At 44.4% G+C, this 25948-nt stretch overlaps 1 protein-coding gene across 1 annotated transcript; it reads right to left on the minus strand.

Annotated features, from left to right (window-relative positions):
- Positions 1–20354: 20354 nt before the first annotated feature.
- Positions 20355–25526, minus strand: LOC106351415 (meiosis-specific protein ASY2-like). Its single transcript, XM_048758737.1, has 4 exons — positions 22238–25526; positions 22038–22172; positions 21429–21931; positions 20355–21316 (listed from the first exon to the last, which is right to left on the minus strand). The coding sequence occupies exons 1-4, from the start codon at positions 24174–24176 to the stop codon at positions 20849–20851; spliced, it is 3045 nt and encodes a 1014-aa protein (XP_048614694.1). The 5' UTR covers positions 24177–25526; the 3' UTR covers positions 20355–20848.
- Between the last annotated feature and the right edge of the window lie 422 nt (positions 25527–25948).

Raw genomic sequence — 25948 nt, forward strand, 5'->3', positions numbered from 1 at the left:
CTTTCCTCACAGATAGTAGATTTGAAGCAAATTGTGGCATGTAGAAGGCATCTGAGTCTTTATCAAATAGCTTGAGCTTTCCAACTCCTTCTATTGGAATCCTATCACCATTAGCTATCATCACACCCCCAGTGGCTTTCTTTACATCACTCATTAAGCTTCTGTCACTAATCATGTGATGACTTGCTCCAGAATCAACAATGATGGGTTTGTTGGATGTGGATGCTTTGGCAGGAGCACCTTGTCTCCGTTGAGATGAGGTAATAAAGAGTGACTACATTGATAGAGAATGAGGATTGAGACAGACAGTAACTTTGGAGTTACCACAGTAACTTCGGTTTTACTGTGGTAACTAAGTTAAAGCTTGGAAAGTTACCTTGGCTCACATTGGAGAGTAAGCCACGACCAAGGAGCTGTATGGATAAGGGAGGAGCAGTCTGGATAAGGTTTAGGGCTGGATAAGGCTGGAGACAGGCTGTAAAGTAGACAGCATCTAGTAAAAGATGCCAAAGGGATCAAGCATGTGAAGACTCCCATTGGCTGCTTTTGGATGGCTCTCTTTGACTACACATCCCCTGAACCTCTACCTTATCTGATTGATTTCGAAATTGATTGTCTCTCTCATATAAGTATGTTGTAAACCTCATCTTTAACAATTAATGGAGTTTTGAGTCTCTCTCTTGATTTTCTCACTAAAATCTCTTAATCTCTTTAATCTTTGAATCTAAATATCTCTGGTTGTTTGAATCATTCTCTAAAACACAAAAGTGTTTATGGTATCAGAGCCAGGTTGCTTTAAAAGGAGAGAGTGATTTCGTTTTTCTAAATGTTCTTGAGTGTTCTTGAGAGTTCTTGAGATTTTTCAAGAGCTAGATCCTTTAAAATTCAAGTTTGTGTCTGTTGGTGTTTCTTTTGGAGAGTCAGCTTCAAAGGAGTCCCTTTAGGTGTTTGACAAGGCCAGAAGAGGGGTCTAGCTTGTTGGTAAGCTTGGCGTGTGAGATTAGAAGCATTTGGGGGAAGATCTAAGCTAAAGGTTGTTGCTTTAGGCTAAAGAAAATGGAGCTGCTTCAATCTGGTACAACAAGGCGTGAAGAGAAGAAAGAGAGAGGGAATGAGTGGGGGTGGTTCTCACAAATGAAAACAAATCTGAAAAGGTGTGAAGTTTGGAGAAACCATGAGAAGGAAGAGTCTTTGAAGGGTAAAGCTGCTGAGAAAGATCAGACTGCAAGAGAAACAAGTGGAGATTGCTTTAGTCTTGAAGAAAGTACACTGCTTGAGAAGATTGAAGATGTTTATGAGAACAAGATCAATCTTAGGAGAGTGTATGAAGTCAAGAAGGTGATCAGTGGAGTTAAACAAGGAAGAGAAGAGTTCAATAACCATGTGAGGAAGCTACAACACTTGTGGGTTGAACTACAAGGGTTGAGATCCCATGTGGATGGGGATGCTACACCAGAGCAAGAGATGGTCTTGAAGCTCTTGGCGAGCATGGAGTCATCATATGGGTGGCTGGTAGAGATGGTTCTAAGAGGGGAACAACTTCCGGAAATGGAAGAGATCTGTGTGCTTATAAGAAGGGGGTATGGGATAATAAGAGATGATGAGAGGCTAACCATGAGTAGGAGTGAGAGCTCATGGAAGCCGACTGGGAGTAGGAGTGAGAGCTTCCAGAAGCTAACCATGAGTAGGAGTGAGGGCTCATGGAGGCTAACCAGGAGTAGGAGTGAGGGCTTCCGGAAGAGGAGGAGGTGCAGAATGCTATCCAAAGCTTATATCAACATAGGAAAGGGTTAGAAGAGAGTTGTGGGAGAGTGTTCTTACTCTGCCTATATGGGTGAAGGGAGCATGAGTACAAGGGAGCAAGGAGCAGATGAGCGTGTCACAAAGGAGGAATGGAATGAGTTTGTCAAGTATGTGTATGCTTTGGCTACGACCCGAAGACAAGGTGCTCCTGCCAAAGCATCCACATCCAACAAACCCATCATTGTTGATTCTGGAGCAAGTCATCACATGATTAGTGATATAAGCTTAATGAGTGATATAAAGAAAGCTACTGAGGGTGTGATGATAGCTAATGGTGATAGGATTCCAATAGAAGGGGTTGGAAAGCTCAAGCTATTTGATAAAGACTCAGATGCCTTCTACATGCCACAGTTTGCTTCAAATCTGTTATTTGTGAGGAAAGCAACAATTGATCTTGGCTGTCAAGTAGTATTCAGGCCAGATGATGTTGAGTTCCAAGATTTGAAGACTGGAAGGGTCATTGGTAGAGGAGACAGCATGAATAATCTATACCAACTCCAATTGGCTAAGATCTCTCAACCCTTTAATTCTATGTGTTTGAGTAGTACTTATGGGAAGATTGATAGTATTACTTGGCATGCTAGATTGGGACATCCTCATGCTCGTGCTATTGAATGGATAATTCCTAATATGTCATTTAATCACTTGGAGTGTGAAGCATGCATATTAGGAAAGCATTGTAGGACTGTTTTTCCAACATCAGAAACTACTTATGAGCATTGCTTTGATCTAGTTCATTCAGATGTGTGAACTGCTCCTTGTTTGTCTAGAGATAGCCAGAAGTACTTTGTGACATTCATTGATGAGATAGGGTGCTAGAAGCATTTATGAACTTCCAAGCATATGTATCTTATCAATACAACGCTACTGTGAAGGTACTGATATGAGATAATGGAGGTGAATACATCAGCAATGCCTTCAAGAGTCATCTAGCCAAGCATGGGATTGTGCATCAGACTAGCTGCCCTTATACACCACAGCAGAATGGTGTGGCTGAGAGGAAGAACAGGCACTTGATGGAGGTTTCTAGATCAATGATGTTTCATGCAAATGTCCCAAAACGCTTTTGGAGTGATGCTGTACAGACTGCTTGCTATCTCATCAACCGGGTTCCAACAAAGATATTAAAGAATCTGTCTCCATTTGAAGTGTTGAACAAGAGCAAACCTGTCATTGATCACCTACGTGTCTTTGGGTGTGTGTGCTATGTCATTGTTCCAGGAGAGCAGATAAACAAGCTGGAGGCAAAGAGTACTAAGGCTATGTTCATTGGTTACTCTATCACTCAGAAGGGGTACAAGTGCTATGATCCTGAAGCAAGGAGAGTGATGGTATCTAGAGAAGTGAAGTTTGTTGAAACAAAAGGTTATTATGAAGAAAAGGAGTGGGAAAATCTGAAGGATTTGTCTCAAGCTCCATCTCATAAGGCAACAATACTTAGAGTGTTGTTGGAGAAGCTCGGGATAGGGTTATCCCAGGATCAGGAACCCGGAAGGAGAGAGCCTTCCAATCAGACTGGTGGAGCTGGAAGAACAACTCCTCTTGATCATGAGAGGGGGAATGGAACTGAATCTGGTGAGCAAGAGCAAAACCAAGAGGATTCAGGTCTTCATGATCAAGATACATCACAAGAAGTTGAGAACAATGAGGTTCAATCTAGTGGAGAAGTGGATGAGGTTCAGTCTAGTGGAGAAGAACAAGTCGGACCGGCCAGTTCAGAAGAAGAGCAAGTGGAGCCGGTGCAAACTGAAGATCAGGTTCAAGCTTTGAGGAGGAGCACAAGGATAAAGAGGGATCCTTCCAACTGGGTAAACACGAGAGTGTACTACAATGCCCAGGCTGTGGAGCATCCTTCTCAAGCCGTGTGTTCCTTTGCTGAGTTTCCAGAGGAGCATCATGCCTTTATGATTAGTCTAGATGAGAGTTATATACCAAGGACTTATGAAGAAGCTATGTTAGACAAGGAATGGAAAGAATCAGTGGGAGCTGAACCAGGTGCTATGATCAAAAATGATACATGGTATGAGAGTGAGCTTCCTAAGGGAAAGAGGGCTGTATCTAGTAGATGGATCTTCACAATCAAGTATCTAGCAGATGGACAGATTGATAGGAAGAAGACCAGATTGGTTGCAAGAGGATTTACACAGACCTATGGAGAGGATTACATTGATACCTTTGCACCAGTAGCTAAGCTACATACAGTTCGGATTGTGTTGTCCATTGCAACAAACTTGGAGTGGGATTTGTGGCAGATGGATGTGAAGAATGCTTTCTTACAAGGTGAGCTAGAAGATGAGGTATACATGCTTCCTCCTCCTGGTCTTGAGCATCTAGTAAAACCAGGAAATGTTTTGAGATTGAAGAAGGCAATATATGGGCTGAAGCAGTCTCCTAGAGCTTGGTACAGGAAGCTGAGTACAACTCTCAATGGGAGAGGATTCAGGAAGTCTGAACTGGATCATACACTCTTCACTTTGGTTACTCCATCAGGGATCATTGTGATACTAGTATATGTGGATGATTTGATTATCACAGGGAGTGATAAGGCTGGGATTAAAGCCACTAAAGAGTTCCTCAAGTCTGTGTTTGATATCAAAGACTTGGGAGAGATGAAGTATTTTCTGGGCATTGAGATATGCAGATCAAAGGAGGGTTTGTTTATGTCTCAAAGGAAGTATACTATGGATATGTTGAAGGAGACTGATTTTCTTGGAGGAAAGATAGCTAAGACACCCCTTGAGGAGGGATATAAAGTTCTGCGTGAGGGGGACGTTGAAGAGAAGTAGCTGTTTGAAGATCGTAAGCTATACAGGAAGATGGTTGGCAAGCTGATCTACTTGACAATCACCAGACCAGATATATGCTTTGCTGTGAACCAAGTGAGTCAGCATATGCAGGCGCCAAAGGTCCATCACTGGAAGATGGTTGATAGGATACTGAGTTATCTGAGTGGGACGGCTGGACAAGGAGTTTGGATGGGTTGTAATGGCAGTACAGAAGTGGTTGGGTATTGTGATGCTGATTGGGCAGGAGATAGAGTGGACAGGAGATCAACTACTGGGTATTGTACATTCATTGGAGGAAACTTGGTTACTTGGAAGATTAAGAAGCAGAAGGTTATCTCTTGTTCAAGTGCTGAAGCTGAGTATAGAGCCATGCTGAAGCTGACAAACGAGTTGGTGTGGATCAAGGGGATCTTGAAGCATCTAGAGATTGAGCAGAGTACTCCTATGACTATGCATTGTGACAATCAAGCAGCTATCCACATTGCCTCCAACTCAGTGTTTCATGAGAGAACAAAGCACATAGAGGTGGATTGTCATAAGGTGAGGCAGATGATTATCTTAGGAGTGATTCTGCCATGTTATACAAGAAGTGAAGATCAGCTTGCAGATGTGTTTACTAAGGCAGCGAGATTGAAGACAATGGAGTCCATACTATCCAGGCTTGGACTCATTGATCTTACTCCCAGGAGCTGAGATTAAAGCTCCTGGTTAAGGGGCTCAGCTCATGGGAGTAAGATCAATGAGTCCAAGCCTGGATAGTATGGACTCCATTGTCTTCCATCTCGCTGCCTTATTAAACACATCTGCAAGCTGATCTTCACTTCTTGTATAACATGGCAGAATCACTCCTAAGATAATCATCTGTGTCACCTTATGACAATCCACCTCTATGTGCTTTGTTCTCTCATGAAACACTGAGTTGGAGGCAATGTGGATAGCTGCTTGATTGTCACAATGCATAGTCATAGGAGTACTCTGCTCAATCTCTAGATGCTTCAACATCCCCTTGATCCACACCAACTCGTTTGTCAGCTTCAGCATGGCTCTATACTCAGCTTCAGCACTTGAACAAGAGATAACCTTCTGCTTCTTACTCTTCCAAGTAACCAAGTTTCCCCCAATGAATGTACAATACCCAGTAGTTGATCTCCTACCCACTCTATCTCCTGCCCAATCAGCATCACAATACCCAACCACTTCTGTACTGCCATTACAACCCATCCAAACTCCTTGTCCAGCCGTCCCACTCAGATAACTCAGTATCCTATCAACCATCTTCCAGTGATGGACCTTTGGCGCCTGCATATGCTGTCTCACTTGGTTCACAGCAAAACATATATCTGGTCTGGTGATTGTCAAGTAGATCAGCTTGCCAACCATCTTCCTGTATAGCTTAGGATCTTCAAACAGCTGCTTCTCTTCAACCTCCCCCTCACGCAGAACTTTATATCCCTCCTCAAGGGGTGTCTTAGCTATCTTTCCTCCAAGCATATCAGTCTCTTTCAACATATCCATAGTATACTTCCTTTGAGACATAAACAAACCCTCCTTTGATCTGCATATCTCAATGCCCAGAAAATACTTCATCTCTCCCAAGTCTTTGATATCAAACACAGACTTGAGGAACTCTTTAGTGGCTTTAATCCCAGTCTTATCACTCCCTGTGATAATCAAATCATCCACATATACTAGTATCACAATGATCCCTGATGGAGTAACCAAAGTGAGGAGTGTATGATCCAGTTCAGACTTCCTGAATCCTCTCCCATTGAGAGTTTTACTCAGCTTCCTGTACCAAGCTCTAGGAGACTGCTTCAGCCCATATATTGCCTTCTTCAATCTCAAAACATTTCCTGGTTTTACTAGATGCTCAAGACCAGGAGGAGGAAGCATGTATACCTCATCTTCTAGCTCACCTTGTAAGAAAGCATTCTTCACATCCATCTGCCACAAATCCCACTCCAAGTTTGTTGCAATGGACAACACAATCCGAACTGTATGTAGCTTAGCTACTGGTGCAAAGGTATCAATGTAATCCTCTCCATAGGTCTGTGTAAATCCTCTTGCAACCAATCTTGTTTTCTTCCTATCAATCTGTCCATCTGCTAGATACTTGATTGTGAAGATCCATCTACTAGATACAGCCCTCTTTCCCTTAGGCAGCTCACTCTCATACCATGTATCATTTTTGATCATAGCACCTGCTTCAGCTCCCACTGATTCTTTCCATTCCTTGTCTAACATAGCTTCTTCATAAGTCCTTGGTACATAACTCTCATCCAGACTAATCATAAAGGCATGATGCTCCTCTGGAAACTCAGCAAAGGAACACACGGCTTGAGAAGGATGCTCCACAGCCTGGGCATTGTAGTACACTCTCGTGTTTACCCAGTTGGAAGGATCCCTCTTTATTCTTGTGCTCCTCCTCAAAGCATGAACCTGATCTTCAGTTTGCACCGGCTCCACTTGCTCTTCTTCTGAACTGGCCGGTCCGACTTGTTCTTCTCCACTAGACTGAACCTCATCCACTTCTCCACTAGACTGAACCTCATTGTTCTCAACTTCTTGTGATGTATCTTGATCATGAAGACCTGAATCCTCTTGGTTTTGCTCTTGCTCACCAGATTCAGTTCCATTCCCCCTCTCATGATCAAGAGGAGTTGTTCTTCCAGCTCCACCAGTCTGATTGGAAGGCTCTCTCCTTCCGGGTTCCTGATCCTGGGATAACCCTATCCCGAGCTTCTCCAACAACACTCTAAGTATTGTTGCCTTATCAGATGGAGCTTGAGACCAATCCTTCAGATTTTCCCACTCCTTTTCTTCATAATAACCTTTTGTTTCAACAAACTTCACTTCTCTAGATACCATCACTCTCCTTGCTTCAGGATCATAGCACTTGTACCCCTTCTGAGTGATAGAGTAACCAATGAACATAGCCTTAGTACTCTTTGCCTCCAGCTTGTTTCTCTGCTCTCCTGGAACCATGACGTAGCACGCACACCCAAAGACACGTAGGTGATCAATGACAGGTTTGCTCTTGTTCAACACTTCAAATGGAGACAGATTCTTTAATATCTTTGTTGGAACCCGGTTGATGAGATAGCAAGCAGTCTGTACAGCATCACTCCAAAAGCGTTTTGGGACATTTGCATGAAACATCATTGATCTAGCAACCTCCATCAAGTGCCTGTTCTTCCTCTCAGCCACACCATTCTGCTGTGGTGTATAAGGGCAGCTAGTCTGATGCACAATCCCATGCTTGGCTAGATGACTCTTGAAGGCATTGCTGATGTATTCACCTCCATTATCTGATCTCAGTACCTTCACAGTAGCATTGTATTGATTAGATACATATGCTTGGAAGTTCATAAATGCTTCTAGCACCCTATCTTTAGATGGAAGCAATGTAAGCCAAGTATACTTAGACTTCTCATCAATGAATGTCACAAAGTACTTCTGGTTATCTCTAGACAAACAAGGAGCAGTCCACACATCTGAATGAACTAGATCAAAGCAATGCTCATAAGTAGTTTCTGATGTTGGAAAAACAGTCCTACAATGCTTTCCTAATATGCATGCTTCACACTCCAAGTGATTAAATGACATATTAGGAATTATCAATTCAATAGCACGAGCATGAGGATGTCCCAATCTAGCATGCCAAGTAATACTATCAATCTTCCCATAAGTACTTCCCAAACACATAGAATCAAAGGGTTGAGAGATCTTAGCCAATTGGAGCTGGTATAGATTATTCCTGCTGTCTCCTCTACCAATGACCCTTCCAGTCTTCAAATCTTGGAACTCAACATCATCTGGCCTGAATACTACTTGACAGCCAAGATCAATTGTTGCTTTCCTCACAAATAACAGATTTGAAGCAAACTGTGGCATGTAGAAGGCATCTGAGTCTTTATCAAATAGCTTGAGCTTTCCAACCCCTTCTATTGGAATCCTATCACCATTAGCTATCATCACACCCCCAGTAGCTTTCTTTACATCACTCATTAAGCTTATATCACTAATCATGTGATGACTTGCTCCAGAATCAACAATGATGGGTTTGTTGGATGTGGATGCTTTGGCAGGAGCACCTTGTCTCCGGGTCGTAGCCAAAGCATACACATACTTGAAAAACTCATTCCATTCCTCCTTTGTGACACGCTCATCTGCTCCTTGCTCCCTTGTACTCATGCTCCCTTCACCCATATAGGCAGAGTAAGAACACTCTCCCACAACTCTCTTCTTACCCTTTCCTATGTTGATATAAGCTTTGGATAGCATTCTGCACCTCCTCCTCTTCCGGAAGCCCTCACTCCTACTCCCGGTTAGCCTCCATGAGCCCTCACTCCTACTCATGGTTAGCTTCTGGAAGCTCTCACTCCTACTCCCAGTCGGCTTCCTTGAGCTCTCACTCCTACTCATGGTTAGCCTCTCATCATCTCTTATTATCCCATACGCCCTTCTTATAAGCACACAGATCTCTTCCATTTCCGGAAGTTGTTCCCCTCTTAGAACCATCTCTACCAGCCACCCATATGATGACTCCATGCTCGCCAAGAGCTTCAAGACCATCTCTTGCTCTGGTGTAGCATCCCCATCCACATGGGATCTCAACCCTTGTAGTTCAACCAACAAGTGTTGTAGCTTCCTCACATGGTTATTGAACTCTTCTCTTCCTTGTTTAACTCCACTGATCACCTTCTTGACTTCATACACTCTCCTAAGATTGATCTTGTTCTCATAAACATCTTCAATCTTCTCAAGCAGTGTACTTTCTTCAAGACTAAAGCAATCTCCACTTGTTTCTCTTGCTGTCTGATCTTTCTCAGCAGCTTTACCCTTCAAAGACTCTTCCTTCTCATGGTTTCTCCAAACTCCACACCTTTTCAGATTTGTTTTCATTTGTGAGAACCACCCCCACTCATTCCCTCTCTCTTTCTTCTCTTCACGCCTTGTTGTACCAGATTGAAGCAGCTCCATTTTCTTTAGCCTAAAGCAACAACCTTTAGCCTAGATCTTCCCCCAAATGTTTCTAATCTCACACGCCAAGCTTACCAACAAGCTAGACCCCTCTTCTGACCTTGTCAAACACCTAAAGGGACTCCTTTGAAGCTGACTCTCCAAAAGAAACACCAACAGACACAAACTTGAATTTTAAAGGATCTAGCTCTTGAAAAAATCTCAAGAACTCTCAAGAACACTCAAGAACATTTAGAAAAACGAAATCACTCTCTCCTTTTAAAGCAACCTGGCTCTGATACCATAAACACTTTTGTGTTTTAGAGAATGATTCAAACAACCAGAGATACTTAGATTCAAAGATTAAAGAGATTAAGAGATTTTAGTGAGAAAATCAAGAGAGAGACTCAAAACTCCATTAATTATTAAAGATGAGGTTTACAACATACTTATATGAGAGAGACAATCAATTTCGAAATCAATCAGAAAAGGTAGAGGTTCAGGGCATGTGTAGTCAAATAGAACCATCCAAAAGCAGCCAATGGGAGTCTTCACATGCTTGATCCCTTTGGCATCTTTTACTAGATGCTGTCTACTTTACAGCCTGTCTCCAGCCTTATCCAGCCCTAAACCTTATCCAGACTGCTCCTCCCTTATCCATACAGCTCCTTGGTCGTGGCTTACTCTTCAATGTGAGCCAAGGTAACTTTCCAAGCTTTAACTTAGTTACCACAGTAAAACCAAAGTTACTGTGGTAACTCCAAAGTTACTGTCTGTCTCAATCCTCATTCTCTATCAATGTAGTCACTCTTTATTACCTCATCTCAACACATACTTGACAAACTCTTCCCATTCCTCCTTTGTGACACGCTCATCCGCTCCTTTGGTCTCTAGCTTCCTCATAAACCCACTGCTCTCTACAGATTCTCCCATGTAAGCTGAGTAAAAACACTCTCCTACTTGCATACTCTCCTTGGTATCCTTCCTCCATAATCTTCTTATCATAACCCACATCTTAGAAAGCTTTCTCAACTTTCCCTTCTTGCAGCTTGTACCTCTCTTCCATCTACCTGGCTTCTTGTTTATCTCCCACACATCACAAATGTGTTCAACCAGCTCACATATCTCTCCCATAAGGAAGCTAAAGATCACATCTTGCTTCCTCCTTCCTGTATGAGTTTTCACCATACCCAACTCTGATTCTACTTCTCTCAGCCTCCCCACAAGCTGATACAACTCGTCCTTCCCTTGTCTTAGACTATAGATCACGCCCTTGGCTTCACGAACCTCCAACCTTGCTGTCTGACCTTCTTCAGCAGCTACCTCCTTTAAAGGTTCTACCTTTACTTGAATCTCTTTCAAACTTGCTGTCTGATCTTTCTCAGCAGCTCTCACCTTTAAAGGCTCTTCCTTTACATGATTACTCCAAATCCCACAGCTTTCCAAAGCTGTCTCTACCCAACCTGACCAGATCCACTCGTTTTCTCTCCCTTTCTTCACTTGATAACTTGATCTTTTCTTCATCTCTCTGCTCACGTTTGACTCCATCAGATGTTCTCAATAAAACCCAGCAAATGAAGAACAGAGCTCAAAACCACCAAGAACACTCAAAAACATCAAGAACATCAAGAACAGCTCAAGAACACAAAACCAGATTTTTAAGAACATGAATAACACACTTCCACCCTTTTAGTAACATGGCTCTGATACCATATAAACTTTTGTGTATTAGAGTGTGTTTAAGAACAATCAGATTGTTTTGTGTAAGATTAAAGAGATTAAGAGAATAAGTAGAGAGAGAATAGAGAGAACACTCAAAACTCCATTAATTATTAAAGATGAGGTTTACAACATATTTATATGAGTGAGACAATCCATTTTCGAAATGTATCTGATAGGGTAGAGATTGAGAGCATGTGTAGTCAAAGAGAGCCATCCAAAAGCAGCCAATGGGAGTCTTCACATGCTTGATCCCTTTGGCATCTTTTACTAGATGCTTTCTACTTTACAGCCTGTCTCCAGCCTCTCTAGCTGTGAAGAAACCTTATCCAGACTGCTCCTTCCTTATCCAGAAGCTCCTTGGTCGTGGCTAACTCTCCAAGGTGAAGCAAGGTAAGTTTCCAAGCTTTTACTTAGTTACCATAGTAAAACAAAGTTACTGTGGTAAAATTCCAAAGTTACTACTGTATGTCTCAATCCTCTTTCTCTATCAATGTATTCACTCTTTATTACCTCATTTCAACAGCCATTTTGTGTGATATCCTGCATCCTCTTCAATGAAATGGTAGGCCCTAAACACTCTTAACTCCACCATTAAATAGCCTGTTCCACAGCTAGACCATCTACCCTGAATGATGCCTGTGATGAGAAGCTCACGCTACTCTTAAATGAATGTAGGGAGTTTTGTCTCGATAGTGTTGCCTTTTCAGGTTTTAGATGAAGAGTATGGAGCCGGTTTTTGAACAGCAGTCACTGGGGTTCCGGTAAAGGTGTGTTGTCCTAGTTTTACTGCTTGTATGGTTCAGAGATTCGTGGTTAAAGTATGGTTGCTTGTTGAACTGAAGAGAAGATAGAGCTTGTACATTAATAGGGCAAGCTCTAGAAGATGTCCAGAAGAGTTCAATCAAGCTTCAGAAGTGTTCTGAAGTAGTTATCTTGAGAAGTTAAATCTAGGAAAGACTTAGACTGATCATGAGAAGGCTTTGGAGAAGTTTGGGAGAAGTTTGGGAGAAGATGGGCAAGAGTGCAAAGTTAGGGCGACTGCACAGACCTGTACGGACGGTACGGTCTTGTACGGCCATGGGCGACCTAAGAAGGTGTCTGGATCAACCAAGGAGGATGTCTGGGTGATGTGCAAGAATAGGGCGTGGTACGGACAGGAGGTCCGTACCATAGTCCGTACTGACATGAAAGTGTACCGGATTGACCTGAAATGGTGTTGGGAAATCTTAGGGCGCAAGAGAAGCTAAGTCTGAGCTTATGGACGTTGGAGGATAAGGGAGGAGCTGTATGTGGTCCTAGACAGGCTGTCATAAGCTGCCAAGAAAGCATCTTTTACTCCACATGATTATGCAAGCTGTACAAGCATGTGAGCCTTTACACTCATCAATTTCAAACAAAGAGATCTTGGCCTTTCATCTCTCCTTTCCTATCCAGCTCGTGTACATACCACATCTGACCATCAAGACTGATCCAGGTCGTCCATTCAAATTAGAAAAGCACAGCCATAGATCTTAGGTTTATTCTTACAAGTTGTAATGCATATAAAAGCTCATTGTAGCAGATTTTGTAAACTAAGTGAGAGAGGGGGTTTTTCCCTTCCTCCTTCATAATCTTATGATACTTTGTCTCTCTAAACTCTCTAGTCTTTCATTCTAAATCTCTCTACACGTTCTCAGTCTTGTTACCAATCTCTTAAACACTTAGACACACAAACACTCATTAACCTTTCTTTCTCTCAAATCGCTTCCAAGCTCTCTCTCTTTACCCATTTGGGTTTCACACACACATACAACCTGAGTACTCTTAAATCTCATATGGTATCAGAGCCAGGTTCATTAGAACTTGGTTCCAGCTTCCGCTAAGCTCAAGGCTTACCCCATGCCACTTCCAAACCAAGAAGAAGCTTCATGTTCATTTGGCTGTTCAACCTCTTCAAGAAGATGGTGTGCTCATAAATGGCGTCCAGAAGCTGTCATTGGTCGTTCTCCACTCTCTCATTGTCGTCCTGAAGAAAGAAGGCCATTGGAAGTATGTCCAAGCCATTTCTACTCACTTGTTGGAGATGGGCTTAGCACAAACCCATTAAGTGCTAAGCCCAAAATCAGGTCCGGCCCATTAAGCAACAATTGGTGATTTCGCTAGAAGACAAAACGTACGTCACTATAAATAGAAGACGGCAGGCTCATTGAAAGGAGGTTCAGAAAAGTACAGAAAGTACAGAAAAGGAGAGCATCGCCTCTTCATCACAGACAAAGTCTCGGAAGACCTCGACCACTAGACGAGCTCGGCCCAGACGACCTCATACCATAAAATAGAAAGATACTTGTTTAGACGAACTGTTTAGACGAGCATCTTTAGTTCTTGTAATTGACCGAGCTTGTTTATTCTTGACTATTAATACGAAAATCTCCACCCCTTTACATCATTTATAAATATTACATCACCGACCGGATATGGAAACAACAATTGGCGCCCACCGTGGGGCAAGGGATTCTTCTTCACCTCAAGACAGCTTGGCAGTCACAGAACCCACAGCGCAACTAGACGCCCTGATTTCTGCAACCACCGACCATCCTAGAATGACGAGCACACAATTAGCTGCTATGACAATCTCGGACCACCTAGCCAACACCTCGACGCCAGTGGTGACGACCTCGGACGAACCATCCATGGTGGCAACCTCGGACCATCCAGCCAACACCTCGACGATAGTGGCGACGACCTCATCCCCGCCATCAATGGTGACGACCTCGGCCCTACCAGCAACAGTTACGACCTCGCGTCATCCAGCCGACACCACGTCTCTCATACCGACGACCTCAGTACCTAACACAAGAACGACGTACTCCACTCAGCCGGACATCTCCCTGACTTTCAGACCCTTCTCGGTAGGATCGACGAGCTCGCTCGAGGAACGACCTCTCGCTTGGACGACCTCGCGCATTCTCAGATTATTTGCAATAACCGCATCAACGAACTCCAGTCTGTAGAAATTGGCGCATCAAAATCACAACAAGTTGATATCACTCCACGACTCCAGCGTGTTCTGTTCAGCGATTTACCAACACCAGTGACCGGTTCAGGACAGCAGCAATCAATCCAAGCCAACGATCTACGTGCACCAATCACAAATTCCAGACAACAACATCAGAATCATGTGAACGAATCTTCAGCACTAATCATCGACTCCAGGCAGCAGCGCCCAAGTTATCTAAACGAACAACATCTTCAAAACACCAGTTTCCCGCAGATCACCAACAGGGAAACCCAACAGAGAGACGACGACATTGAAGAAATGAGGATTCAGCTGCAAAGCATGAACTCCAAAGTCCATCAGGCAACCAGCGCAGCACCAGAGATCGATCGCGTACTCCGTGAAACCCAAAATACACCTTTTACAATTCGCCTCATCAGTATCCCTGTCCGACACCAGAAGAACAAAATCAAACTCCCAACTTACAACGGAACCTCCGATCCAAGAGAATATCTCACCGCCTTCAGTATCGCAACCGGGAGAGCCAATTTCTCACCAGAAGAACGTGACGCCGGTCTCTGTCAATTGTTTGTGGAAAATTTGAGCGGACTCGCCCTCGGTTGGTTTTCTCGCCTTGAAACTCATTCTATTGACAACTACAATCAACTCTCGACGGCCTTCCTCAAACACTACTTGCTATTTATCCAACAGAGTGCAACTAATGCCGACTTATGGACTCTAGCTCAAGAACCTACAGAGACACTACGCTCGTACATCGAAAAATTCAGAGCCATCGTTTCTCGCATCACCGTGCTCGACGAAGCAGCAGTCCTCGCACTCCGAAACGGTCTTTGGCACGAATCACCATTCCGAGAAGAGCTCATGAAGTATAAACCACAGACTCTGGAAGATGCACTCCATCGGGCTATAACTTTCATCGAAATCGAAGAAGATAAAGCTGCATTCAGCAAAAAACACGCAGCCACCAAAAAATCATTTTCAAAGGACAAAGAACCTGACGAATACAACAAACCTAGACAACATTATGACAAAGCGTACAGAGATGGAAAGAGCAGGAAAGCATCCAATTATCAAATCAGCGACCAACCATCTAGTCGCTCCACAGGAAAGCAGGCTCGCAGCAGTCAAGGATCAGACGATACCCAAGCATATTGCAGCTACCATAAATCTAAGATTCATAATACGGAAGAATGTCGCCATCTACAGGAGTGGTTGTTGAACAAGTACCGCAACGATCGGGATTCATCATCTAAAGACCAGCAAAACGACAAGGCACCAAAAAATGAAGGTGAACATTTTCGACAAGTCAAGGAAGAACGCGATCGCCAACACGGACAGAAACGTTCTAACGAGCAAACAAACGCAGACACAGAGGCTCATAAGCGCGCACGCGACGACCGAAACAATGAACAGAAACGCGAAAGAACTCCCCCACCTTGACGTGTAATTAACGTGATCATGGGAGGCCTCCAGACTTGCAAAGATTCAGTTCGATCAATCAAGGAATACGAGCGTAAAACATTCACCTCGCAAAAATGGGGAAGCATCAGTCACATCGACGATAAACCAAAGAATGACTATGAAATCAGCTTCACAGAAGAAGACACCAAGGGACTAGACACGCCACACAACGACCCCCTCGTCGTCGAACTCAGGATAGGTGACTGTGAAGTCACACGCGTACTGGTCGACACTGGAAGTTCAGTTGATTTAATCTTTTCAAAAACACTTCAACGGATGGATGTCAAAGATTACGAGCTAAAGCCTTGCAAAAGACCACTCACAAGTTTCGCCGGAGATACAACAATGACAATCGGAACAGTCAAGCTCCCAGTCTACGTAGCAGGAATCACCAAAAACGTCAAATTCGTGGTTATCGAGAGCCCTGCCATTTACAACGCCATACTCGGCACCCCATGGATACATTCAATGAAAGCAGTTCCATCTACATATCATCAGTGCATCAAATTTCCCACTACATCAGGGACCTACACCCTCAAAGGAAATCAACGTCTCTCGCGCACATGCTTCGTAACCGAACATAAGTTAAGAAAATCTTCAAGGACATGTCTAATAGCTAGGCAAGGCGATGAGCAAGAAATAATAGACGACCACGCCCGGGAACTGGTGATACAAGTTAACATCGACCAAAGCGACCCAAAACGATGCGTCGGAATCGGAGCAGACCTAAAAGACGATCTCAAAGACCAACTTATCAGCTTCCTTCAATCCAACGCTTCAACCCTCGCCTGGACAACCGAGGACATGCCCGGGATCGACCCATCTGTCACTTGCAATGAGCTAAACGTAGACCCCATCTTCAAACCAGTCAGGCAAAAAAGGCGCAAGCTCGGCCTGGAGCGCGCCAAGGCCGTAAACGACGAAGTTGAACGTTTGACAAACGCAGGATCCATCACAGAAGTCAGGTACCCAGAGTGGCTCGCTAACCCTTTTGTCGTCAAAAAGAAAAATGGAAAATGGCGCGTGTGCGTCGACTTCACCGACCTCAACAAAGCATGTTCCAAAGATAGCTTCCCACTCCCTCACATCGACCGGATAGTCGAAGCAACGGCAGGGAACGAGCTCCTATCTTTTATGGATACCTTTTCAGGATACAACCAAATTATGATGCATCCAGATGATAGGGAGAAAACCGCGTTCATCACCGATCGAGGAACATACTGTTACAAAGTCATGCCCTTTGGACTCAAGAATGCTGGCGCAACCTATCAACGCTTAGTGAACCGAATGTTTGCCGAACAGCTCGGCGACACCATGGAAGTTTACATCGACGACATGCTCGTCAAATCCCTCACTGCCAGCGATCACATCAAACATTTAACGACTTGTTTCGAAAGCCTCAACAAATACAATATGAAGCTCAATCCGGCCAAATGCACTTTCGCCGTCACATCCGGAGAATTTCTCGGATATATTGTCACCAAGAGAGGAATCGAAGCAAATCCACGAAAAATCACAGCCATTGCGGAACTCCCATCTCCAAAAGACAGGAGAGAAGTCCAACGATTGACAGGACGCATCGCTGCACTCAACCGATTCATCTCGCGCTCGACAGACAAATGCCTCCCTTTCTACCAACTTCTATGACACAACAAACGTTTCGAGTGGGACGCGAAATGCGAAGAAGCCTTTCAACAGCTGAAGCAATATTTATCCACACCACCGATTCTGGCCAAACCCGAAGACGGAGAAGTATTGTACTTATACATATCAGTCTCCGCATGCGCTGTAAGCAGTGTTCTGGTTCGCGAAGACCGTGGGGAGCAGCGTCCAATCTTCTACACCAGAAAGGTTCTCGACAACGCTGAAACACGATACTCACCACTCGAAAAACTCGCCTACGCCGTAGTTGTCGCAGCTCGCAAGCTCAAACCGTATTTTCAATCTCACACAATCCACGTCCTGACTAACCATCCGCTTCGATTGATACTCCACAGCCCAAGTCAATCTGGACGAATGGCCAAATGGGCAGTCGAGCTCAGCGAATACGACATCGAATTCAAAAGCAGAACGAGCGCAAAGTCTCAGGTATTAGCAGATTTTCTGACCGAGCTACCTCCATCCGAATACGACAATGATTTCAACACCAAGAATTGGTGTCTCTACGTCAACGGTTCATCTTCACGAAACGGATCAGGTGTTGGAATACGACTCATATCTCCTACCAGCGAAATCATCGAGCAGTCCTTTCGCCTCGCCTTCCCGGCCTCCAATAACGAAGCTGAATACGAAGCTCTCATCGCTGGTCTCCGTCTTGCAAAGGCGGTTGGTGTGAACAAGATAGAAACTTTCTGCGACTCTCAGCTCGTCGCCAATCAATTCAGCGGCGAATACGAAACAAGAAACGACCAAATAAATGCTTACTTACAAGTCGTCCAAAAACTTTCCCAAGATTTCACCAACTTCACCCTCACCAAGATTCCTCGTAGCGACAATTCCTCTGCTGACGCTCTTGCCGCCTTAGCATCAACCTCTGATCCTTCGCTCAGAAGAATGATTCCAGTGGAAAGCATCGATAAACCAAGTATCGAGTTAGCTATGGGAGTTAACGTCATAGATGACCTCGACGAAGAGATGGACGACACCAATGAGATAGACGAACCTACACCTGAAGAAGAAGTTACGGATCCAATCGATTGGCGCGACGAAATAAAACTCTACATTACCGAGGGAACAACACCAGACAACCACTGGGCTGCACGACGCTTGAAGGCCCGATGCGCACATTATGTCATGTACGACAACGCCCTCTTCAGATGGAGCTCGACCAAAGCATTACTGCGGTGCATATATGGTCAAGAAGTCAGATGGGTTCTCGAAGAGACACACGAAGGCGCGGGTGGTAATCATTCAGGTGGACGAGCCCTAGCCATAAAAATCAAGCGACACGGACATTTCTGGCCGACAATGGTCACAGATTGCGAAAAATTTGTATCTAAGTGCGAGAAGTGCCAGCGCCACGCCCCTATGATTCACCTACCAACGGAGCTCCTCTCAACCACTACATCACCATATCCATTCATGAGATGGGCAATGGACATTGTTGGTCCAATGCCACCATCCAAACAGAAGCGCTATCTCCTTGTCATGACAGATTACTTAACTAAATGGGTCGAGGCCGAATCATACGCAACCATCCGCGCCCCTGACGTTCAGAAATTTGTTTGGAAAAACATCATCTGCCGCCACGGTCTCCCATACGAAATCGTCACCGATAACGGCTCTCAATTCATCTCAGCAACCTTCGAAAGTTTCTGCGCTTTATGGAAAATCAGATTAAGTAAATCTACACCAAGGAACCCCCAGGGAAACGGGCAAGCTGAGGCCCCAAACAAGACAATCCTCGACGGAATCAAAAAACGTCTGGAAGAAAAGAAAGGAGTTTGGGCTGACGAACTCGACGGCGTTCTCTGGTCACACCGCACGACACCACGTCGTTCCACGGGTATGACACCATTCTCCCTATCCCATGGAATGGAGGCAATGTCACCAGCCGAAGTCAGCATCCCAAGCCTCCGTCAGCTCACACTCACCGAAAATGAAGAGCTCAACAACTCAATGATCATCGACCACTTAGACCAAGTCGAAGAAAAACGTGACCAAGCTCTCCTCCGCATTCAAAACTATCAAAACATGGCCGCTCGATATTATAACAAAAGAGTCAAAGGAAGGTTCTTTCAAATGAATGACCTCGTCCTTCGCAAAGTCTTCGAAAACACTCGCGAGTGGAAAGTAGGAAAGCTCGGTGCGAACTGGGAAGGCCCATACATGATTTCGAAAATCATCAAACCAGGTGTCTATGAACTCACCGAAATGAGCGGAGAAAAAGTTCCGAGATCATGGAACTCCTTGAATCTCAAGCAATTTTACTACTAAAGAAATCTACGAAGACCGGCGCGCCCCTGATGTACCAAAAATAAGACTCCAGGAGGATCCCCCCTTTTTCAATTCAAGCATTTATTTTCCTCGTAAAGGTGAACTACGGTCGGCTTGATCCCCGCTTGTGGGGTACGTAGGCAACCTCTCACGAGGCTCAGCTAGTTCTATTAAAAAATTATATATTTTTAACAAATATCAGGATACGACCATCACTCACAAAAAATACGAGATCCGTTCTTAGTGCTGCAGCCCCGCGCTCACACTTAATTTATTTGCAAAATAAAAATACGAGATCCGTTCTCAGTGCTGCAGCCCGCGCTCACACTCAATTTATTTGCAAAATAAAAATACGAGATCCATTCTCAGTGCTGCAGCCCGCGCTCACACTCAATTTATTTGCAAAATAAAAATATGAGATCTGTTCTTAAGTGCTGCAGCTCCGCGCTCACACTTACAAAATAGAAATACGAGATCCGTTCTCTGTGCTGCAGCTCCGCGCTCACACTTAATCAAATTTGCAAAATAAAAATACGAGATCCGTTCTCAGTGTTGCAGCTCCGCGCTCACACTTCAATCAAATTTGCAAAATAAAAAAAAAATATATAGAGATCCGTTCTCAAAACACCAGCCCTACAACATCTCAACGATTTAAAGCCGGGCAAAGAAGACTAAAAACAAACATGAAGAATTCAAGCATCATATAAAAGAAGTCCAACATGATCCATCATAACAACCAAACCAACAAGAAGACCACCATCCATATCCGAAAGAGATCAAAATGATCAAATCATAACAACCAAAGTCTAAAAAAAAAAAAGCAGCAAAATAAAAGATAGCAGCAGCCACGCAGGGCCTTGACGATCACACGAACTAAACTACGGGCGGGAAGGAACTTGACCCTCACGCCTCACATCCGAAGACACAGCACCAGCACGCTCAGCCACACGACGACGACTTGCTTCCTCACGACGACGATTTTCCTCCTTCCCTCTTGCCTTAGCAGCATCTTCAACCCCCGCAGTCAGAGTCATATGAACAGGAGAAAGTGGACGAGTAAAATCAAAGGAAGGGATATCAGCCAGTTCCTTGGGTTCAAACTCAACACGAACAACCAAGTTTGCCTTCTCCTTCCTCCGGACCAATTCATTCTCAAGATGCCTAACCTTACCATCAGGAATAATTATTGCCTCTTTCTTCCAAGTCTTGGCAGCATAAGCACTCCCACAATCTGATTCACTCCATACATAGATGTGCGAACAACCTTCTGATTTTCCACATACCTCCGCACCTTTTCCATACGAGAATTAAAAGTAGGAAGCACATCATCATGTCTCGTTACTGCCCTGCGATACCTCCTGCCCGCCACCTCTTTTTCCTTCTTAAAACGCTCCAAGTCGGCCGCTTGACGCTTCTTCACTCGTCCAGTTTCCAGAGCTATTTTTGCAGTGAGTCTTTGAACTTCTTCCAATGCATCTGAGGACACTTTCTTCTCAGCCTCATACTTACCGCGCAGAGCCGCTATTTCCTCAGAACTATCAGCCTTGTCCTCAATAGAAGCAAGCTCAGCCTTTGTTTTTTCAAGCTCCGCCTTCACCTCTTCAAGCTCTTCATCCTGATTAACCACCAATTTGTTCGCAAATTTTGTAGCCTGCACAAAACAGCACAAAAAATATATATATCCTTTAGTTCAAAACCATAAACCATTTTTTTTAAAAAAAAAAAAAAAAAAAAAACTTTGAAGAGAGAAACAATTATCTTACAACAGCCAAGTGACGAGCGAACTCCTGATACCACTCACCGCGCCTGCCGTGGTCAAAAGGCAAACCATCAACGTCACCAGGCGATTGAAACAACTTAAAAAGATCACCACATCCCGAGGACAAACCATTGAACGAATGTTCAAACGATTCAAAGGCAGCCTTCTCCGCAGCAGGCGACTCAACCACCAAAGACGGCTCAACATCAGAGCTCACAACTTTGCGAGATTTCGAAGGGGGCACGTTTTTTGGCGAATGACCAGCGGCAACTCTCTTCTTCACAACCTTCTCGCCTCCCGCAGCAACAACTTCCTTTCCAGAAACACCAGCGGACGGGACAGGAACTGTCGTACTAGTAAGACCCACAACAATACTACGAGCAGGTGCCGAAGGCTCCACACCGGCGGTACACTGACCAGACTCCACAACAGGGGCATCGTCACTACCCCCAGCAAAACAGTCAACCAAACTCGGAATCTCGCTCAAATCCATCTTTCTCCAACAAGCTACATTTAAAAAAAAAAAGAAACCAACAAAACCACACAAAATCAGTAAACATCTAAACCAAGATCTTAACAATCAAAGGCATTAAAAAAAACGCATATTTTGAACCTGAGTCAATAAACGGGATGCGCCGCCAAACCTCCGACCGCCTCACCACAGTCCAATCCCGAGCCTTCGTCTCCTTGAAGTATTCCACGCACTCACTATCACCAGGAGCAAGAGGAACACCAACTAAATGACGACCTGCAAAACAAGACAACAATCAATAAGAATGTCAAACAAGAACACACCAATAAGAGTTAAACTACCATTGTAAGGATTCCAACTACTCCTAAAAGGGACACTCATATCAGAAACATCAGGGACCGACGAAGGCGCAATTCGAACATAAAAAAACTTCTTAATCCAACATAACGTTTTTCTCTTCCTCTCCCCAACAACACCACAGCCAGCCTTCATTGACACGTAAAAAGCCTCGTCCGTTTTATCACACCGAGTAATATGCGCGATACGTTCAAACAAGCATAGGCTCATGTGAACACCAATATCCGCGGCTGTGAACAAAGCTGCAACTATGTTTCGGATAGCAGCAGGAGTAAGTTGAGCGAGTGCAATAAGATGTTCATCACAATACGCCAGCAGCAACCTCGAGAGGGGAAACCACAAATGATACTTGGTGAACCAGAAGTCATAAACACAAAGCCACCCATCCGGAACCGTCCACGGGCGTTCATCTTCGCCAGGGATACGCGCTTCTATGACTCCATTACGGCAACAGTTGGCTAAGATCCACTTAACTATGTCCTCACTAACAATAGAAGGAAATGACTCCGATGGATCCGGATGACTAACAAGAGGACCTATGAAACTCCTAGGCCTTTCCCTCGCCTTCCTGACCTTTTTCTTCACATAATCACAAGGATCACCAAAGGCATCGAGCGAACCAGCAAGGGAAGCAGCCAAGCTTTCTTGTTTTATTTTTCTCAAAATATCAGTAACATCGGCTCGACGATCACTACTTCCGTCGGCATCATCCCTCCCATCAGCTACAACAATGATCTCTAGACTACCACTAACACCGCTTTGCTCATCACTAAAATCATCATGCTCATCACTAAAATTACTACGTCTATCTACACCATCTCGGTCACCCACGTCATCATCGCCAACAGCGGCACGATCACCGTCACTAGCAAACTCGTCTTGCTCACTTTCCTCATCAACATCAACGTCACCGGTCCCATTCTGCTCATCACCGGCGCCTCCCAAAACACCATCATTTTCAACATCAACGTTTTCAACGTCATCATCTCGTCCATCATCTCCAACAACGTTATCAGATTCATTAGCAACATCAGCACCATCCGCAGATTCCTCACTATGAGAACTCGAGTACGAACTACCGTCAGAGGAACTTGTAGTTTCCGACGACGACTCTCTCGCTAGAAAGGAGTTTGCCAACTGCATCTGCTCATGTTCCTGGATAGTTTCCAACATAGTCTTCTTCACCAAAGATGACGAACTCAAGACAACAGGAGGCGTTTTCAAAGATGGTCTCGACCCTCCAACACCAGGCTCCGTCACCAAATTCGTCCCGTGCTCATCAAAAAGAAAATCGGTCCCTTCCTCGATCAAACTCGCACTTACCCTATCTTCTGCTTTGCTTCCCGTTAGAGTACCTACCTCAGCAAAAATAACAGATTCAGCAATCTCCGACCACGACTTGCGACCATCAACAAGCTCCATCTTACGAACCATCAAAGATAGCTGCTCACGAGCAAACTCCCCATCCAACGAACTGAACCCCACTTCATCACGACACGGCTCCGTGGAGCTCGGCATAGCAAGCGACAAGCTCGTACCCTCCACATCTCGACCACATTCTTTCACTGACAAAGGATCTGATACAACAGATGAAATCAAGCTCGGCACTGCAATCGACGAGCTCACAACACCGGAAGCTGACCGCAGAGCCACCAACGATAAGCTCACAACACCAGGAGCCGACCTCGGAGCAAACATCGACGAGCTCGGGATATCAGGAAATGTGCTCGAGATCTCCACCGGCAAGCTCGGAGCTACCGTCGACGAGCTCGGGATCTCCACCGGCGAGCTCGGAGCTACCGTCGATGAACTCGGGACCTTCACCGGCGAGCTCGGAGCCAAGGTCGACGAGCTCGCAACACCAAGAGCCGACCTCGAAGACACCGTCGACAAACTTTCACCAGTGACGACTTCAGCCACCATCGACGAACCTTCACCAAATAAACAAACCGGTAGAGAGACAAGCTTGAACAAAAGACAAGCCGACCACAAGACAAAGCTCAGCTCACCCTTCACGACCAAATCTCTCGGTCTCTTCTCCCACAGACCGCAAGCTCAGCTCACCCCTCACGACCAAATCGAGCTCGGTCTCTTCTCCCACAGACCGCAAGCTCGGCTCTCCCTTCACGACCAAATCTCTCGGTCTCTTCTCCCACAGACCGCAAGCTCGGCTCACCCTTCACGACCAAATCGAGCTCGGTCTCTTCTCCCACAGACCGCGAGCTCAGCTCCTCCTCCAAATCGAGCTCGGTCTCTTCTCCCACATCACAGACCGCGAGCTCAACACTGTCAACCGTAAAAAAAAAAAAAGAAGGGAGGAGAAGAGTAATAAGACGAGCTCGGACCTTTTCTTTTTTAAAAAAAAACTCAGCCTCTCTTTCTCCCACACATCACAGACATTCAGCTTCTTCCACCGAAAATAAAAAAAAAAAAGAAGGGAAAGGGGAGACAAGAAAGAGTGTCGGCAAGTAGGAAACAAAAAAAATATATAAAAATAATAAACAAAGAGAACAAGGACCACACCAAAACAATAAAAAGAGAGAGCAAAATCTTTACCTTTGCTTCCAAATGGGAGACAAGTTTTTTTAAAAAAAATAAGAGATCCATCCATCACTTATATAGGAGAGAAAAAAAAACGTGTTGCCCTATTTCTCGACAATTCCTGAGCCTGCCCTGATTTTCTCAGACAGAAGATTCTAGAAGAATTCACCAAGATTCAACACTTGGCGAACTGTGGGGGGGACAATTGTTGGAGATGGGCTTAGCACAAACCCATTAAGTGCTAAGCCCAAAATCAGGTCCGGCCCATTAAGCAACAATTGGTGATTTCGCTAGAAGACAAAACGTACGTCACTATAAATAGAAGACGGCAGACTCATTGAAAGGAGGTTCAGAAAAGTACAGAAAGTACAGAAAAGGAGAGCATCGCCTCTTCATCACAGACAAAGTCTCAGACGACCTCGACCACTAGACGAACTCGGCCCAGACGACCTCAGACCATAAAATAGAAAGATACTTGTTTAGACGAACTGTTTAGACGAGCATCTTTAGTTCTTGTAATTGACCGAGCTTGTTTATTCTTGACTATTAATACGAAAATCTCCACCCCTTTACATCATTTATAAATATTACATCACCGACCGGATATGGAAACAACATCACTGTCCAAGAAGAAAGGTGAAAGCTTTCAACTTGTACCTGGTATGGCGACTCAAAAATGAAGAGAGGAGGTGTCTTAGGCATGGTGGGTTCAAGAGAAAGGTCCATGAAAGAAGGAGATGTTGGAGTTGACACTAACAGCTCGGATCTTCCCATGTACTAAGGAGTTTCAAGGAACTAACACTAGTTCCTTGGCTATAAGGAAATCTCTTTCTCTTGAATAAAGCTTGAGTTTATGAACAGGTTGTGATGTGGTGATGTGATTGAAAACCTGAGGATATTTTTAAGATTGCTAAATGAAAATGTTTTAGAATCTGACCCAGGATGCTTAAAGAGGCTTGTTTGATGATTGAGGTTGTTTAAAATGCTTAATCCCAGTTCTAAAATGAAATGACTTGTTAGGATGATAGATTGTATTGTCTTATCCAGCTTGCTTTCATGAATTAGAAACTGATCAAGGTTAAGGCATTATGACTTGTTGCTGCCTAATATTGAAGCATTAGATTCATGTCTAAATTGCTGAGTAAAGGAGCTTT

The sequence above is a fragment of the Brassica napus genome, chromosome C5, assembly GCF_020379485.1.
Source record: "Brassica napus cultivar Da-Ae chromosome C5, Da-Ae, whole genome shotgun sequence".
In the NCBI taxonomy this organism is placed as follows: Eukaryota; Viridiplantae; Streptophyta; class Magnoliopsida; order Brassicales; family Brassicaceae; genus Brassica; species Brassica napus.

Excerpts from the sequence above, each read along its gene's own strand:
- LOC106351415 (XM_048758737.1), bottom strand. The coding sequence starts at position 24,176 with ATGGTGGCTGAAGTCGTCACTGGTGAAAGTTTGTCGACGGTGTCTTCG. Across the intron at positions 22,173-22,237 it reads TAGTTGGAATCCTTACAATG|GTCGTCATTTAGTTGGTGTT; the intron begins GTAGTTTAACTC and ends CTTGTTTTGCAG. Across the intron at positions 21,317-21,428 it reads TCGCTCGTCACTTGGCTGTT|GCTACAAAATTTGCGAACAA; the intron begins GTAAGATAATTG and ends TGTTTTGTGCAG.